Source organism: Esox lucius, chromosome 24, assembly GCF_011004845.1.
Source record: "Esox lucius isolate fEsoLuc1 chromosome 24, fEsoLuc1.pri, whole genome shotgun sequence".
NCBI lineage: Eukaryota > Metazoa > Chordata > Actinopteri > Esociformes > Esocidae > Esox > Esox lucius.
The window spans coordinates 5,995,344-6,014,915 of NC_047592.1; the positions used below are offsets into that span (position 1 = coordinate 5,995,344).

General features: G+C 43.3%; 1 protein-coding gene across 4 annotated transcripts in view; it reads right to left on the reverse strand.

The window, feature by feature from the left end:
* The window catches only part of LOC105020743 (NACHT and WD repeat domain-containing protein 2), a 46,100-nt gene that overhangs the window by 24,944 nt on the left and 1,584 nt on the right, over window positions 1-19,572 (reverse strand). For 3 of the 4 annotated variants that reach the window (XM_029118015.2, XM_029118016.2, XM_029118014.2), the window contains 2 exons: window positions 11,755-11,843; window positions 316-432 (listed from right to left, as the gene is read on the reverse strand). In XM_029118015.2, the coding sequence (XP_028973848.1) occupies window positions 316-432; window positions 11,755-11,843 (206 nt within the window). Of the gene's footprint in view, window positions 1-315; window positions 433-6,828; window positions 6,847-11,754; window positions 11,844-19,572 lie in introns of those variants that run through there. The other variant, XM_029118017.2, reaches the window with a different exon arrangement.

Sequence of the window (19,572 nt, forward strand, 5' to 3'; positions counted from 1 at the left end):
TTTCCAGATAAGTTGAAAAGGAAGGTTTTGAGTGAGGAACAGAAAGGTTAAAATTAAGAGACTCCTGCAAATTGAACGCTTCTGTTCCTCACTGAAAGCCTTCCTTTTCAACTTTTTTTCCGGAGCTGTATATACAAATAGATAGATAATAGATAGGTAGGTATATAGCTATATAGATATATAGATTGATAGATAAGACAGATATATAGATATAGATAGATACAAAGATAGATAGAGGACAAACACAACATGGTCAGATAAACATATGAGCAGGGTGTGTGCTTATGAAGGCTCATCAGCGTGTCATATACCCACAACAAAACAAGGCCCGGCGGAGGTCTGGAGGCAGTCCTCTAGTAGCTTCATCCTGAGGCGCTGCAGGTCTGGGCTGTCCCACTCCTCCGGGTCCACACCCCAGTACAGGTCCACCACCTAGAAAGACACAACCAACAGTCAACACTCCAGTACAGGTCCACCACCTAGAAAGACACAACCAACAGTCAACACCCCAGTACAGGTCCACCACCTAGAGACACACAACCAACAGTCAACACTCCAGTACAGGTCCACCACCTAGAGACACACAACCAACAGTCAACACTCCAGTACAGGTCCACCACCTAGAGACACACAACCAACAGTCAACACCCCAGTACAGGTCCACCACCTAGAGACACACAACCAACAGTCAACACTCCAGTACAGGTCCACCACCTAGAAAGACACAACCAACAGTCAACACCCCAGTACAGGTCCACCACCTAGAAAGACACAACCAACAGTCAACACTCCAGTACAGGTCCACCACCTAGAGACACACAACCAACAGTCAACACCCCAGTACAGGTCCACCACCTAGAAAGACACAACCAACAGTCAACACTCCAGTACAGGTCCACCACCTAGAGACACACAACCAACAGTCAACACTCCAGTACAGCTCCACCACCTAGAGACACACAATCAACAGTCAACACCCCAGTACAGGTCCACCACCTACAGAGACACAACCAACAGTCAACACTCCAGTACAGGTCCACCACCTACAGAGACACACAACCAACAGTCAACACTCCAGTACAGGTCCACCACCTAGAGACACACAACCAACAGTCAACACTCCAGTACAGGTCCTCCACATAGAGACACACAATCAACACCCCAATATAGGACCACCACCTAAAGTCACACAACCAACAGTCAGTACCCCAGAATAGGACCAACACCTAAAGACACACAACCAACAGTCAACACCCCAGTACAGGTCCACTACCTAGAGACACACAACCAACAGTTAAAACCCCAGAATAGGACCACCACCTAAAGACACACAACCAACAGTCAACACCCCAGTACAGGACCACCACCTAGAGACACACAACCAACAGTCAACACTCCAGTACAGGTCCACCACCTAGAGACACACAACCAACAGTCAACACCCCAGTACAGGTCCTCCACATAGAGACACACAATCAACACCCCAATATAGGACCACCACCTAAAGTCACACAACCAACAGTCAGTACCCCAGAATAGGACCAACACCTAAAGACACACAACCAACAGTCAACACCCCAGTACAGGTCCACTACCTAGAGACACACAACCAACAGTTAAAACCCCAGAATAGGACCACCACCTAAAGACACACAACCAACAGTCAACACCCCAGTACAGGACCACCACGTAGAAACACATGACAACTGACAGTCAACACATCTTTGCCTTGAATGCACGTCCCTGTTCAGAATGGCCAAAATCTCCATCCTCTACACTTAACCTCAGCCATTCTGTTTGGCTAGTATTCATATCTCTGTCATAATAATAAGAGTGATAATTGTTATGGACCATCTATTTAACCTTAAACTATTACATATAACACATGGCAATAAAGGCAATAAAGAAACATGCACAGAAATATGAAATTTAAGAATGTACAAAATGAAAGCCGACATCAATCAAAACCAATGGAGTTTTGTCACCACATGTCTTGATAGAAACCAGAGGCTGCAGACGGAAGAGCTCTGGTTGAGATGTATGGTTGGTGCCCAGCCTTAAGGTAACACAAGGGCTTTATTTTCCTCAACTTTTCAAACAAGATTTTTGACAAATCAATCTAAAGAAATACTGTCATCGCTGTCAGACAGACTGTAATCGCTGTCAGGCAGACTGTCATTGCTCCAGTTGAGGAATCAAATCTTAAAAAGTTAGGTAAATTCTGCATTATTGCCCATAACAACAACGGACACATAATGCCTGCAAACAAAACAGCACCCACGTTCTGATCAAACTCAAAATGTAATTAATGTGAAACGTGGGAACTTCAAGCGCACCTATTTCACATTTTAAACAGCAAATTGTATATGTTTGTTTTTTGTTCTAAGGACCAGGTATGTCATTCCACTGTGTTGCCGGGGGCAACATGGACAGGCTGATTATGGAATGACAGAATTCATCCGAAACACTGGACTGTGTAATTCTACGTTCCTGTGCGTGTGTGTGTTGAGTGTGTATACCTGTATGAATGTGTGTGTATGAGTGTGTGTATACCTGTATGAATATGTGTGTGTGTGTGTGTCGGTTGGGAGATCCTCTGACATTTGTCAAAATCACTGTCGACCAGTGCGGACAATTCCGAGCGCAAAACACGCCGCGGGGGAAATCTCGCCCGGATGGAGAGAATAAAGAGAGCAGCATCATAAACGAGTGCCGCCAAGCCGAGTGGCTGCTGACGCAGGAGAAACCCGGCCTCTGGGAGCATCCTGGCATTTCCAGGTTCCTTCTGTTGGCCTACATTTCCCATGGTACTCTCCCATGGCCCTGGGTCAGGGTTCTTAATGGTGCCACATTTCCCAGGTTCCCCTTCATCGACCTGCAGTGTGGGCACAGCACGCACTTACAAACGATGAGGGAAAGACACAGGGGTATCCTGTCACGACTGACATGTCAGGCGGAGGTCGTGGGTTCGGAGAGGGAAATGGATGTGAGCTGTTAGGTGTCAGCCGACCGCGTATTTCATCCCGCACGCAACAGAGGGGAGACAACGTAAAGACTCAGCGGTTCTCACTAGCCTTCACGCTCAATAGGCTTGTCAGGGAGCCAGGGGAAGGCCCCCCTGAGACGAAGGCACGCAGGTAGCGAGGCCCGGGCAGAACTGACAGACAGGCCTAATAATTGTACATTGCGGCAATTCACCGCAAGACGGATGGTGGGCGGGGCCGTCTGTTTGACTGACAGCTTTCAGGGGGAGCCACCCCCCACCCCGCAGGATGATTAGCTGGGGCGGCAGAACGGGCAGGAGCCGGGGGCCTGTGTTTCAGTGGAGACGTGGCTGGGCCGAGGCTTACTGGCACGGAGCCGCGTGGACCTGGGGGAGAGGGGCAATCTGTTAAACCGCCCCATTCTGCTGCCAACTCCAAACCCTGTACCTCCGACTGGTCCCAAGCAATATCTGTCAAGAGACCACAGGGCCAAACAGGAGTGCCGCAGTCGTTTATAGTGGTGGAAAAGTGACCGCTAGGCTAGCTGCCACCCCGGCACGCTGTTCAACAAATCCCTAACGCTGACCAGCTGCGCTCAGTATTATTTCACTGGCCATAACTCAATGCGCAGTTATGAGGGCAAATCCCACGTTTGAAAACCTCCTCCGATAAACAGCCCAATCAAACGAACGCGACAGCGTCAATCGGTCGAGACGCATCAGGTAAACGAATAAACTCCTATGGTAATCCCCCCGCCCACCGACTCAATAACGGACCGCTTATTGGCATTCGGCTGCACGAGGGACTCGTAACATCCCTGAGTCATTGGTAGAACAACCGTACACACCGTGTGTGTCCCAGCATTAAGAGATTCCCTCTGTCAGGCGGGCGGGCGGGAGATTCGGCCGAGGCCCAGTAATTAAACCTCAAATTAAGACATTAGTCATCTCTCGCCCTAACGCCGCGGGGGGGAAGCTGCCACAATAATTTAATTTCCCCTCCAACCCAAGGACATAGTTGTGTGGGTCGGTGCACAAGAAACCGATAGATGGAGAGGGAGGACGCGGGGGGGGGGGCTGTGACATGGTCCCCAGAAGGTCAGACAAGTGGCACAGATGTTTCGGGGGAATCAGGATGGAGGGGACGAATGAAAAACAGAGGCCTGTAAAGACGGAGAATATTCCACATGGTGGTGGCTTTTGGTTTCAATCTTTAAGGGCTCTCACATCTCCGGAACTCTCCTTTCTTTCCCTCCACTTCTCTCTCCTTTCTCTTTCCTTCACCTCTCTGCCTCCTCTTCTCCCTATCACTCGTTTCCATTCCTCTCCTCCCTCCCCCTCTACTTGTCTCTCCATTTTCCTTCCTCTCTCAAACCTCTGGACATGCACTGAACGTCTCCGGGCCATAACGATTACATGCATGTAATTGCACAGTACCTTTCAGATCCCAAGGACACAGAGCAAGTATATAATATAAAGAAATCAATGGTACCTTCCCCTCTCATCTATCTCCTCTGCCCCCTCTTTCTCTTTCCCTCTCTGGGTTTTTCTCCTTCCTTCTCTCCCCCTTTCTCTCCCTCTCTCTATTCCTCTGCTGTAGGGGAGGCAGTACTGGTGCCTTATATAAGAGGCAGAGGAAGCTCCGGTTAAGCAGCTTTCTGTTGCCCTTGGAGGACTTCTGTTTGCTGTAGGTCAAGTGCGAAAGAAGCCTTTTTCTTTATTGAATGTTAGACTATTAGACTTGAGGATTAGGCCTCCGTGCCTGGAAGAAAAGGGTTTGAAATCAGCCTGAAAAGAGCGGAAAAAACATTCAACAGAATCCCTCTGAGGAAATAACACAGAAATAAAAAATGCCACCCAGAAATACAGTTAATATTTAAAGACTGTTGATTTAGAATTACCAACACAAAACTAGTGTGGTATGCATAATTAAGCTTGTGATGAATTTCAGAATTCGCTGTGAGCTACAATTAACACATCTACTCTGTGTAGGAAGACCTTCCTACCTCTAATTGGGAACTAAACAAGAAGCCTGCTTCATGTGAACAGAAAAAAACATGTCTAATTGCAGACCTATACACTCCATCCTACAGTATGGAGATCAGTAAGGGACATTGGTGCAGAAACACATCTGTTTTTTTTTTCCGTTTTTTTTACAATGAACACAACTCCCCATCAGCCATTTCTGCCAAGACAGCTGCTAATGTTACTGGTCCTAAACGTCCTGAATGGCACTTAGAGGCAATTAGAAGTAAACTCTTGCCATTTTGGCTTGTCCACGTTAATTTCCAGAATAAGGGGAGGAAAGACAGCTGGAATGTATTATTATCAGACAGAAAGAGAGCAAAAGGAGCGAATTATCTTGGTGTTGGGTTTAACTTGTCTGGGCATTGAGTGTAATTGCATAATTAATAGATGACAGCAACCGTCGCTACTGGTCTTATAAAAACAAGAAATTACAGAGGTCTGGGGAAAGGCAATGGGGTCTTTACTACAGTGTCCTTCAGATTTATTGGACCCCTCCTCCAATTAGATTTGATGAGGTAGAATAACACATTGCAAAGGATCTGGAACCATTCATCCATGCAGATTTTCTCCAGATCCTTCTCAGTCCTTAGTCCTCACTTGTGGACTCTCTTCTTCAGCTCACCCCACATGTTTCTAATGTGGTTCAGTTCAAGTGACTGGGATGCCATTGCAAATTCTTGATTCTGTGGTCAGAGAGAAATTTTTTGGGTGTATCTGGAGGAGTGCATCGTTATCCAGCTGGACGGTCTAAAAATGACCAACGATTAACCTCAAGCCACCCACATTTTTCTTAAGTCGTTGGAATCAAAAATGCCCCACTACATCACATATTCACCACCATACTTCACCATAGGAATTAGGTTATCTTCTGCATGTTGTTCCCTCTCATGCCAAACCCACCTAATTTGTAATTTTTCCAAAGTTGCAATGATGTTTAGCAAACACCTCTCCCATCTTGATGAGAGTAGAGGTTTGCTTTGAGTAATTAGTTGAAATTGTTTATTGGCATGGAAGTGTTGTGTAATTGCATTTTTGGAGACTTGGTGACACCCAAGATTCAACCAACGTCTGTAAAAATCCAAATGTTATCTTTAGAGAAATTAGTTTCTCAAACCAACCATTGGACTACCAATTGTCTGACATAATAGCAATCATTGCCAAGTTTTCAAACGCTGGCGTGTCTTATGAAGTCCTATATCAATATCTGAGTTAGAGTGTGTGTCCTTGCTTCTCTTTTCAGAAAGAGACCTATCTAACTTTTGGAGGCTTGAACGATTCCTGAAGCTTTCAATAGACTCTAAAGTCTCCCAAACATAACATGAACAATAAAAACAACAGAATCACTGTAATAGTCAAAAATGATATTTTTATAAAATGGACATAAAAATTGTATTTCCTGGTTCATCAGAAACCCAGATGGAATATTCCATAATTTCTGCTCATTTCCTCCTGATTCAGGAATCCTCCCAACCACCATTTTGGGCAACGCCTTGGAATTAATAAAAAGTTCCTGCAAGTTCATCATCATTTGTGTAGTGGCCTGGGAGCCAAACCTGGACAGTGAATAGCCAGCAATAACAAGAGATGAGAAAGGGAAGGAAGGAGCGTGAGACACAGGGTGACAGAAATGGATCAAGGTGCCCAATATATGTGACAACTCATATTTCACTGTTCCGCCAGCGATGCTGAACTTCATTGTTGTTCTCCACAACGTTCCACCCACTCCCACTATCATAGAAGAGCACGAGTTAATTTAACGTAATTGTAAATCACTTGGTAAACTAGGACATGCTAATGATGCTGAGGAAAACCCTCACCTTTTCTCAACTTCTCCGTCTGCTTCACGCCGTTAGACGATTTAACGGTGCCTGTGTTATGCATAAGCAGCAAAATAATTATTCCAAAATATCTCTTCAGAACAACAAACCAGGTGTGCTTAATAAGCCGGGGAGCTTAGCGGGTTTGAGAAAAATATAAGTTGTTGACGCATTTCTCTTCATTAAATTAAAACTTTCGCAAGGCTTAAAGAAGAGGAATACTTACCAAAACGCATCTCTGACAAGCCCAGCATCGAGTGACGAATATATTAAGACGCTCAGGCTTTTTTTTGTTGACAAAACCAAAATGACAAGCCTATTTCCTCGACTCCAAAAGCCGGGGCATAATAGAGTTCCTAAATAATCGTAAATGAAATATCTGAAATTGAGTTTCACCTCTTGTCTGTGTCTCTTCCTCGGTAGCTCGGTATTATTAGACCGCTGGAGAGACGTTTGAATGACAGCCGTTAAACCGTATTCCACGGCTGTAGCGGGAGAGCCGTTATAGAAAATTCTCTAGTTCTATCTGTGGAGTGGGCGGGGTGTGTCCCTCTAGACCCAATGTGATTAGTTCAGACAACGGCAGCCATTGTTTTCACAACCAAAATAATGCTCTTACTTTTTCAGTACCCTTTACATCCAAAATAATTTACGAGTATTGTAATGAGCTGCCCTCATTAACTTCCAAGTTAGCAAGGCTAACAAGGCTAAAATAAAGGATATCAGAGGTGTATGTATTTTAAAAAGTGTATGTATCCTAAATCCTACCTATCTGTCATGCACACTAGGTGCAGGTGTAACACATTATCTTTTTTTTTACCTAGAGCCAGTTGTTCCAAAACACAAAATACTCTTTTAGGGTTTCCTCAGTCCTGAAAAACTCTGAGTCGACAAACACTCAAATCAGGAATAATGGATTTGACGCTACCGTCAGCAGTGGTCTGTTCTGCTTTGAAAAGGTCACACCTTCAAATTGGTAGAATTTTAAATGTCCATTGTCCTGGCTGGTGAATCCCCTTGCTCTCTATGGAAAAGTTGGATGGTGTAATCCTCTTTTACTAGGCCTCTAGTCATGCTTTATCTTGTCTGTATACAGTATTTCTAGGCTGTCAATGCTTTGTTAAGTCATGCCATCTTATCTAAACCATATTCCTTTGCATAATGCAATAGGTCATTTTCGGGTAAATAATATTTGCTTTGATAGAATCAGTTTATGATTATTATCTAAGAGGTTAATTTATAATAATTCCAATTAGATTATAGTAGGCCTTGCTCATTCTTTGGTACAGTCTTGTATCCAACATTATTACATTATAGTCTTATCAATATCATTAATGTTATTAAACTACTGTCTTATCAATCCCTCAGTATTATTAATCCAAAGTCTTATAAATATCTTGAATATTATTAAAGTGCCACCTTTCCAATATTCTCTATATCTCCAAAACCCCATCTCCTCCCACAGTCAGAACGCTAAATAGCTACGTGGGTGCTTCACTATACTGTGGCGGACGAAACGCATCACACAGTTTTACGTATCGACGCTAAAGCCATCCGCAGACCCAGTTCCCGTCTTAAACCCCCACCTCTCACGCTTATCCCTTAACTACGGAGGGATGGCAGGGGAACGCAACACCGCGACGCAATGAAGGGGAAGGCATCTTAATGGATTTCCCCTCAGCACCCTGTTAGAAAAACGTTCTGGGTGAAGAATGGGGTGAAGTGATGATGAGCTGAGGAGAATCGGGATTCGTTATGGTGTATACATCCCGCAACGAGAGTGTGCATATCTGTGTGTGTGTGTGTGTGTGTCTGCATGTGTGAGCGTGTTTTCTGTGCGTGTCTGCGTTGACGTACGACCTCTCCGCTGGAGAATCTACGGACTAACAAGCGTCAGTGTCTTCTGAGGTACTTGAGACTCGGGCTGTTTGGAGTAGGACAACGTTGTTTTGTAAGAACCACGTGACCCCACGGCGTCTCGGTGAAACTCTCCTCAGGTGTTACTCGTTACCCGTCAGGTGTAACCCTGGTCACCAGGACACACCCTGGTGTGAGAAGACCACTGCAACAGCTCCTGTTACCATCCTTCCAAATCACAGAGCTAGGCAACCTTTACCGCATGATTAAGCGCATGGTATTGGTCAGTGCTGGCCTTCAGGCTCGTGGTCTATCGCAATTTCTTCGACAGTTGGCAAGCAGTCAAAATCATTATATTCTCTTTCCGAGACACTTCATCTGTCTGATTCTCTGTCTGTCAGCCGAGGTCAGCGGTTTCCAGAGTGTGGGGTCGTGAGATGGTTTTGAGATGGTTTTGAGAGTTTGCTCATGCTGAAGGCTACCTTCAGGTTTAACAGTAAGTTGCCCATCGTAAGTTGCCCATAGAGCACACCAGGTAGGCTGTTTATCAATTCCAAGTACGCTAAGAACGTACTTGTGTCCCTGAGAAGAACGTTCTTGCCAAGTAGATTTTTGCAGTTGATTGCTGTTGATTTTTGAAAGTGAAAATCAACTGCAATTCTAAAAAAGCTGTCCCTTTCTACAGGTACTGTAATTACTTAACTTAGCTAATGTTAACTAGCCTCTCCACTGCACTGAATAATGTTAGCTAGCTGATCGAATAAATAAATAAAATAAAATTAGCAAATATTCAGTGACTACAATGCCCATTTCTCATACAAAAAATGTTCAGATGCTGATTTAAAGGTACCGTTTACCTTAAATAAGAAAAGTTAAAACGTATTACAGTTGTGGAGTTTTTCCTGCTCTCCTGACATCTTGCAATGAGTTCTGGGATATTACATGCGTTCTCGCTGAACAAGTCACCAACCCATGCATCCTCAATAAAAGAGGGGGATGAAGTACACATCCGGGCATTTTAGGCGTTCTTGGTAACTTGGGTTCTTTGGATTGGAACCGTACTTGGACCATGAAAGATGACGTCAAACGAGTTCACAAGAACACAAGTACAGACAAAAACGCAGATTGATAAACGGCCGTAGTTGCCAATCGGGCAAACCAGGAAGTTGCCCTTCATTTAAAAATAAAATAATGTATTGCTTTGTACATACAAAGAAGGCAATCAACAATTACAATTGTTTATACTTAAAACAGTACAAACTGACCTTAAAAAAGTAAAAGCATATAAGCCATAAAGACAAAAGAAAAAGGAGTGTATTTAGATGGAAGTTGCCCATCATGATCAATGATTAGCATTGGTGCGCAAACTTAATTTCTAGCTCCTAAAATTTGTAAAATGAGAATATGGCTCCTCTTGTGCTTTTAAAGCACCTGACAAGCTCATTGTATGTAGCTGATATTATTAAAACAAATAAACATATAAGCAGATATACACCATTTTGCCAGACCGCATAAGCGGAGCTGGCTAGCAGCGAATGTCCCTTACTGACTGACTGACTGACTGACTGAGTCACCACCCTTTGTTAAATAACGTAGTGGTTTAAGAAGCGGACTTGTAAACTATAGGTCCCGAGTTTCTATCTCCTCACAGGCAAAGCAAAGTACGCATTGTGAATTATTCCGTATTGACGATAACTTTGCTGGCTGAAACTGTATACGCTTATATTGCGACAGATTCTGGCATGGAAACATTCATCTTCAGTCTCGCTAGCAATTGCTCAATTCTTATGATTATTCCTAGGAAGTTAGTAGATACTAGTAACCTTATTACTGGCTAATAAGCTGTTAAAACGGCCAGTGGCAAAAGCAATACAGTTCATAGAGGCTATGGTGGAGGTAAACTTAATAAGAAACATTAGTCAGTTTAACACAATCCTCAATGGAGTCTAACGACTGCTGAAACGTGTAATGCAGCGGCGTAGAGGTTAAAGACAGTGCCTCCCATGTGGAAGACCTGAGTTTGAATCTATTGAGAGCAACAACATTTATTAATTATCTCTTGTAGATTGTACGATTCCCTCGTCTTTTCACTTGATGAAAAAGTTAGTTATTGTCGCCTTTATTGATAATTATTGTATAAACGTCATTCACCAATGAAAGTACGCCATGGGGAAAGTACACCATGAAAGAAAGAAATACGTTCTTATGCCATGAAATGAAATAGATTTGGCAGACTCGCTAGCAATTGCTCAATTCTTATGACTATTCCTGCAAGTTAGTAGATACCGGTATATAGCTTATTACTGGCTAATACACTGTTAAAACGGCCAGTGGCAAACGCAATACATAGCCACTATTTGTGGTGGAGGTAAACTTGGTGTAGTGGTGTAGTGGTTAATGACACAGCCTTTCACGTGGGTAACCGGGTTCGAATCTCGAGCTGGCAACAATTTCTATTGTGGGCCGGCTGAACTAGGCTTGCCTGGTTTCTCGTTTTTTACTATGACCAAAATATTACTCAACAGACCAATAAACCTTTTAACCTGGGAAAGCCCTAAAACGATGGTCAAAGCAGGTCATGTTCACTCAGGGTTATGTTTCTTGTTCCCTGCAGGAAATTGTGGAAAGAAACCACAACGGTCGCTCCAGGGCGGCCCTCCTGGACCCGTTTAAGAAACATATTTCGATACCTCTCTGTGCGGGGGGCATGCCAGGCCATTTGCAATGTAAATGATACCAGATTGGTTGGATCCACAGGGGAGGATGGGTACCCGACACATCCATTGCAGAGAGACACAAGGACACAAACACGCACACACACGGGCACAGCCTCGTCGCAGAGAAATATGCTCCGGCGTTCCACATCCTTCCTAATCTCCTATGCCCATCTGTCTGCCCGGGGATTTCCGTGAGCAGCTCGCTCTTCTGACCTTTCAAGGCACATCGCTGGTTTTGTGCCTTCATTCATTGTAGGGACAATCCGAGAGTCAGTTAAAAACAAATTATAAATGTTTTTAAATCAAGTTTTTCTTTTATACTACACGAGGAACAAAATGAGGTTTCACCCACCTGGAACTCAATTCCGTAGTTCTCCCTGCAGAAGTCCCGTAGTTTGGGGTAGACATGCTCTTTCAGCGCATTCCTCTCCGCTTCTGTGTCTGGAAACAGGATTTCGGAGAGAAAACAGTCATTAGCATGATGGCATCTAGTGACACGGCAAAGCATAGATATAAGAGGTGATGAAAGTTACATCACATGTCTGACTACATCCTCAACTAAGAAAAAGTATGTTCTTACTGGATCAACATTACCACTTAGAGACCTCAACATCGACCGCAACTGAATCTGCCGGGATTCATTATTTATTAGTATGGATAGGTGTGCTATGATAGAGAACTGGGAATAGACTAAAACGGCTGATGGTGTCATTCTTCAGAATGACAAAGACAGACTGGGAAGTATGTAGTCTACATGACATAGTTCTGGTCTGAGTGGTGAGTATGTAGTCTACATGACATATTTCTGGTCTGAGTGATGAGTATATAGTCTACATGACATAGTTCTGGTCTGAGTGATGAGTATGTAGTCTACATGACATAGTTCTGGTCTGAGTGGTGAGTATGTAGTCTACATGACAGAGTTCTGGTCCGAGTGATGAGTATGTAGTCTACATGACATAGTTCTGGTCTGAGTGGTGAGTATGTAGTCTACATGACATAGTTCTGGTCTGAGTGGTGAGTATGTAGTCTACATGACATAGTTCTGGTCTGAGTGGTGAGTATGTAGTCTACATGACATAGTTCTGGTCCGAGTGGTGAGTATGTAGTCTACATGACATAGTTCTGGTCTGAGTGGTGAGTATGTAGTCTACATGACATAGTTCTGGTCTAAGTGGTGAGTTTGAAGTCTGTATGACCACATAGCTAGGCTATGATTGGTTTGCACGTGGTCTACATGACATGACATTGGTTCTGAGGGGTGACTTATTAGTCATTGGTCATTGTTCTGTCCCGCTTTCATTTATTTTGATGTCTTTCTCTCCTTTCCACCGCCCGCCCCTGGGTTACAATAATCTGATAGGACAGGGCCCAACCAGCCCCCCCCCCCCCCGATCTCCTTTCCTCCATCCTCACTCTCTGTCTCTCTACCCCTGACTTTATCTCCCCCTCTATCCAGTGCCCCTCCTCTCTCCCTCCACCCTCCCCCTCTCTACTCTTTCTCTGGTTATCTCCCTCCCTCCCTCCATCTCTCTCTCTCTTTATTTATATATATATATATATCCATCCCCCTCTAGGTCTGATTGGCTGTTAAAAACAGACCATGCCCAGGAGATGAGTCGTCCGTTTGATGGCGGAACACATCGACCATGAATGTGTCCCATTCAAATATGTTCTCCTGCTCCAGACCGTGTCAAGCTACAAGACCGGTTTTAGGCGGGAATGCTGGGTGGCCATTTAGATGACACCGGCATCCTCACGGTTATCAAATACGGACACTATAAAGGCCTCATCTCAGCACATCCAGCTGAACTGAAAGCATGTTGCTGATGAGAGGAACCACGACTCAGTTTCCTTACACATAATGAACTATGGCGTGTCGACGTCAACGAGGCACAGAGTATCTTTGTGTGCGTGTGTGTGTGTGTGTTTGACGGACATGGCATGCATGCGAACATGCGCACGCACACACACACACACGCGCGCACACTATCTCTTCACTTCAATTCCAAAGCTCTTCCTGGCAGTTACAGCTGACTGTTGTTTGCTCCTTGGGGTTTAAGGCCGGGTGTCTCTGTAAAGCACTTTGTGACAACTGCTTTTGTAAAAAGGGCTTTATAAATAAATGTGATTGACTGTTGCGAGTTTCTACGTCTCTCTCTCACTCCCAGACATTGTTCAACCAATCTACTTCTTTCATCAACACAATGTCCATTCCAGAGCCCAGTTCTGCCTCAGCCTCCTCAGGTGCCCACAACCCACGCAGCAATCACCAGGCTCCACACAATAATGGGCCGTGATACACTTAGCATGCAGAAAGGCTCTGAGATCCACTGATTGAGAAAGAGAGAGAGATGGAGAAAGAAAGAGTGAGAGAAGGGATGGGTGGGTGGGGAGAGGGTGAAAGAGAGAGACAGTGAGATACAGACAGACAAACTGAGGATGTTTTCCGAGAAGTCTCTCAGCTTGGCTTACAGCAATATGACAACCAGGCCACAATTACTGACATGGGCATCACAGTGTGTGTGTGTGTGTGTGTGTGTGTGTGGAGGGGTAAGAGAAGCATGTCTTTCTTCAGCCATGTATTATTAAGCAGACGAGTAAATGTAATGTTTTTTCGTAAAGGCTGTCCTGCAGAAACTGCCCAACTGGCTCTCCTAAAACACGCCAGTGGAAACACAGCAGTTATGAAAAGCGCTTGTGCATCTGGGTACATGCTAACAGAACTAGCTCAGCATGCAGACGGCGCGTGTATCTATGACACACACTCACGCTCAGCCAATCTGTCCCTGAGTGACAGTTGTTTAGTTATGTGGGTGGGACATGTCTCTTGGTTATGTCTCGCTGGTGCGTTGTTGTGGCATCACGTAGTAGGCTACTGAGTGCTTCAGGGGAGGTGGGTAAAAGTGTCTGCCAAAATAAGAGTCTCCCACCCAGAGGGAGGTAAAGGGGAGCGAGAAAAATACGCTTTACTGCGGAGAGAGACAGAGCGAGGGGGAGACAGGATCTCAACTGACTCCATTGCTACTCTTCTCCCCAAGAAACAGATCTATTAAATAAGAGCCATCAGTGACACGCTCAATCCCCTCCATCCCTCCATCTCTCTCTCTCTCTCTCTCAGCAGATTGGATCCTGAAATGGACTGGGCTGTAACATTCTCACGGCTTGAAAGATTTCACAGTTAAAGCTCTGACATGATTGACGATGATAGCCAGATATGAGGGAGAGGAGAAAATATACTCCAGACCCGAGAGACAAAAAAAGAGAGATAGATGGATCCATAGATAGAAGGATGGGTAGATAAGGAGTGACAGAGATGGATGGATGTATACATCTATAAAGAGAGAGAGAGAGAGAGAAAGAAAGATGGCTGGAAAGTTCGGTGAGATGAAAGGATGTGGATAGGTCTTCTAGACTAGAAAAAGAGACTTTCAACAAAAATATTGTCTCCAGTGAAATCAGGGTGCCACGCTAAATTGCAACAAAAATGAAATGAAACCAGTAATTCCCAAGCAAAATTGAGGTAATTATTGAGGATCTTGGAGGAAAGACAAAGTTAAAGCTGGCATACACGTACCAGTTTTTAAATGAGATCATGCTTTTAGGCTCAAGACAATGTCTATGGTAAGATGGAATTACATCTTTCGCACAGCAAACTCTCTCTCTCTCTTGCTCGTTCTCTCACACAAACACACGCCAAGACTAAAATATGGCTGTAGATAAGAAACCAGCCTTTTCTTTTCCATACAGTAACTGTCCTGTTGATCACCGGGAAAGATGAAAGTCTGATTAGGAAAAGTATCCATGGTTGATCATACACACACACACACACACACATACACACACACATTCATTCAAGATAAAATGTTGCCAAACTAAAAGCCCAGCCTGAAGTCAGGATGATTCATTAGCAGAACTGGCACATCTCTATTCACCGCAAAGTTCACTTGGCTTTCAACAATCTCCTTTCAGCTTCAATGTTTAAATGACCACACAGCCTACACTCTGGTCATCGGTTCCAGGTAAAGTTGTTTGTTTACCTGGAACCAAAACAAGGGTTTCCCCAAAGGGGGAAAAAAGAAAAAAAATCGATTCCCCAGTTTAAATAGTGAGTCATTTTAATAGTCACCTATGATTTATTCCCTTTTTTCTTTTAAAAGACTGATATAGCCAATTGTTCCTACACCCCAGACGTGCCTTTTGGGTAACAGCACACAAATTGTAACAGTGATTGGCAAGATACTTTTCAACAGAACACTGAGAAAATAAATAGAAGAGGGTTAATCCGCAGTCCATATAGGACAACTATTTATGTTTGTTCCACGTAAAGAATTAGATAACATGAAATAACCTTTCCCACAGAGCCATAAAAATGGAACCAAAAAGTTAATTTTCCTGGAATCCCAAAAAAAAGTTATGACACATTTTATAAAAAACACATATTTTAGCATTCAACGAATAGCCTGCACTTACAAAAGAGTGTCCTTAATTTTTGGATGTTATACGTATGATTAAACCTGTATACATTTTTTAACATAATATTAATTTCGGGTGTTCACTCTGCCAACACTGATAATCCCCTTTGTAAAATGTTTGGTTGAGCTAACTCGGCTAGGCAGCGACAAAACTGATGAGAGAAAGAGGAAGAGAAAGGAAGAGGGATGTCCCAGACACCGCATGAACACAGTAAAGCTGTTACAACACAGTACTTATCTCTGGCAAAGCACAAGAAGACCATTAGCTATGTCGTATACTGTAAATGTAGATCACACGCCGCACCCCCCCCTGAAACGACCTAGCTTCCGTTTCCCCTTCTAACGCGGATGTAGGAACTCTGCTTTGGGGTTATTTTTATGCCGGCTACGTTAAACTAGCCTCGCCTAGGATCAAAACGTGTGACAAAAACACCTGATGAAGTGTAGCATATGTCATGAGGACTACGTAAGCTGTCATAAGGCATAACAAATGTCAGCCGAAAATGTGAAGCAGGTGAAACAGGTGAGCCAGGGGTAATATCGATTATCCAAATAAGAACATTATTTAATAGTTATGAGACAACAACAAAAGCACTTTTTGTAATGATTCGCTTTTTGGGACATGAGCAGTAAGCACGACAGAGAGCTGGATGAAATAAAACAGGGGGTCATTTTTAGGCTGGATGTCTAGCACTGACTTTCTTATGTAACTTTGTTGAGTAAAACGTAACATTACTGGGTTGTCTGCTTGTCCCACGTTGCTATGTTGAGAAGAATGCACTAATTATATGTCACTCTGAACGCAGGTCAGCCAAATTATTAAAATGTAGGAAACCTTTCTAGTAAATAAGGTGTTGACTGTAAGGTGCTAGTCATGGATGTAGCACAAAATTCTGGGCCCTGTACATAGGCGGTCTCTGAGGGCCCCTCCCCACTTTATTCAAGATTCAAACATTTTCGAGGGCCCTTCTACACATTAGGGCCCTATATACTTAGTACCCCTTTTCCCCCCAGTCCAACGCCCCTGGTGCTAGTCACAGATACTGGAGGTCAAAATGAAGGAGGAAAAGGCATATTTATTCAGTACATCTAAAGCTCTCTTTTAATCGCTGTCTCTTTCTCGCCACTACAATCGAAATGTACTTTGGTTTAGAAACAATGTGTTCCTCAATGACAAACTATTCTATATAATAAAGAATCTTCATATTTAGTATTCTGTAATTTGATGGAAGCCATTAGTTGTAGCTATAGAAACAATTAGTCAGGTGTGCGTCTTTCCAGATTCCAACTTTCAAATCTACAACATTTAATGTTTTACGTACATTTGACCTCTGACTCCAAAGTATCTCCAGGGTTATTGGTATTCCAGTTAGTAACATATTGTATGATCCCTCCAATCTAATGTTTGCACCAAGAATAGGAGGCAAATATGGTCTGCTAGCAATTAGATTTTAATGGACCAAAACCAGTATATAAGAGAGATTTTAGTTTAGGCTTCATAATTCCTCCATCCATCTTCATCTTCATCCATTTTTCCACCTTTCCTTTTACCACTCTCTCAATCTTTCCCTTCACCCCCATCTCCATCCTGCTCTATCTGTCTGTGTCTACTTTTCTTGTCTTGTTTACTCCTGTTTTAGACTGACTATTTTTAACCTCCTCCTCAGGGCCATATTCAAATACAGCAGTGATGTGTTCAGTTCGCTTTTACGTTTTGAAACATCCAATTGAACGGAAAAGTTGCAGTAGCCTACCGAACGACCAGTTGAAACGCTTCAGCTCTAAAAACAGGGCACTTGTTGCTGCGAGACACATCTCGCCACACCCACCATTTCGGAACAAACGTAACTCCGTGATTCCGTTCAAGAACGTTTAATATAAAAATGACATTCGTTAGCCTAGAAACTGTTCCCCGAACATAACACTAACTGCAAGTGGATCCTCCTAGGTCCAGGTATCGTTCATTCATTTGTTTGTTCGTTTACTTTGCACAACGAAATAATGAGCAAACGACTCCTTTTTTTGTTTCTTCGTTTCTTCAGAAAAACCAAAAAACGAATTCTTAAGTACATTTTTTGTTTCCTCGTTCCTGCTCGAAAGTCAGAAAAACCACCTGTTATTTCGATTTTCCCCTGTGGGTGGTGCTAAATCTGGAATGCCTGTCATTCATTGTTTTTCAATTTAAGAGTTTACCCGAGGATCTGCGTGAAGTTGGCCCCCCACCCAACGCAAAACTTCGGCAAAATAGTCTCAATCGATGGTGCTCCGTTAAAATGTTCGTTTGTGCTGCTATCATTTTATAGATATTAAATAGTATTTTATAGGTCATTCTGAGGTCACTCAGCCCCCCAACATTTTCTGAAATCAACAAAAATAGTCTTGTTTGTTTGTGTTTGGTTTGTGCCGGTTTGTGCGGTTACATTTTTCGTTTGTGCTGCTTCAGTATAATATAAATATATTAGACATTTAACTATTGGTGATAACGTCACTCACCGCCCCAACATGCTCCAAAATAGCTCTGTCCCTCTCAGTAAGAAAGCAGTCACCAAAACAAACACAGGTAAAATTTGTTTAATTGCTTCTGCTCTAGTCTGTTCCATCTTTAGCTTTGCTATAGCTCTGTCTTTATCCATTATAAAGACAGTTGCAAAAACTAAAGTTTTACAGACCCAAATGGCGCACAACTATTCATCCTATTTAGAGTAAATTTGACCTCTAAAATACTGTTTAATATCTAAAAGATTAAAGCAGCACCGCAATTGTAATGGCACAAACCAGCACAAACATTAAGCCTATTTGCCCTAGTTTTGCTTTGTGTGGGGACCATTTTACGCAGGAGAAATACCTCTAATCGTTTGTGCTCCATTTGTGCTGCTGTCATTTTTAGATATTAGTCTTATAGAATATTTTATAGATCATTCCGAGGTCACTCTGCCCTCCAACATGCTACAAATTCACTCAAAATATGCTCAATCGTTAGTGTTCCATTTGTGCCGGTTAAAATATAGTTTTTGCAACGTTCTTAAAAAATCAGTTGACGTAATGACAGAGCTGTAGTGGAAAGAGGGTGAAGCCAACGTGCTATCCAGTAGAATATTTGGTTATACCAGAAACTGTACCAGCACAAACGACAAACTAAAATGTTAACGGCACAAACCAGCCCAAACAGAGCACCATCGATTGAGACCACCCACGTTTTGCGTTGGGTGGGGTGCCAACTTCACGCAGATTCTCAGGTAAACTCTTAATTTGAGAAACAATTAATGCGTATCTTGTGTATTTAGCCAATGACAGGCATTCCAGATTTAGCACCACCCACAGGGGAAAATCGAAATATCAGGTGTTTTTTCTGACTTTCGAGCAGGAACCAGGAAACAAAAAAATTAACTTAAAAATTTTTGGTTTTTCTGAAGAAACGAAGAAACGAAAAAAGCAGTCGTTTGCTCATTATTTCGTTGTCCAAAGTAAACGAACAAACGAATGAACGAACTATACCTGGACCGACGGTCCTAATTTAATTGAATCAGGCCACGGTGACTGTTGGTTTGGGGCACGATTAGGCTACGCGTGACAGTCTCGTACTCTTCCTCGCGCTAGCCAGGCACCTAGCTAAAAGGCAGTTGTGAAGGGCCTGTTACCCTCCTATCCTGTCGTGTGTATGGTCCCTTGTGTGTGGGGACAGTGAATTTTAGACC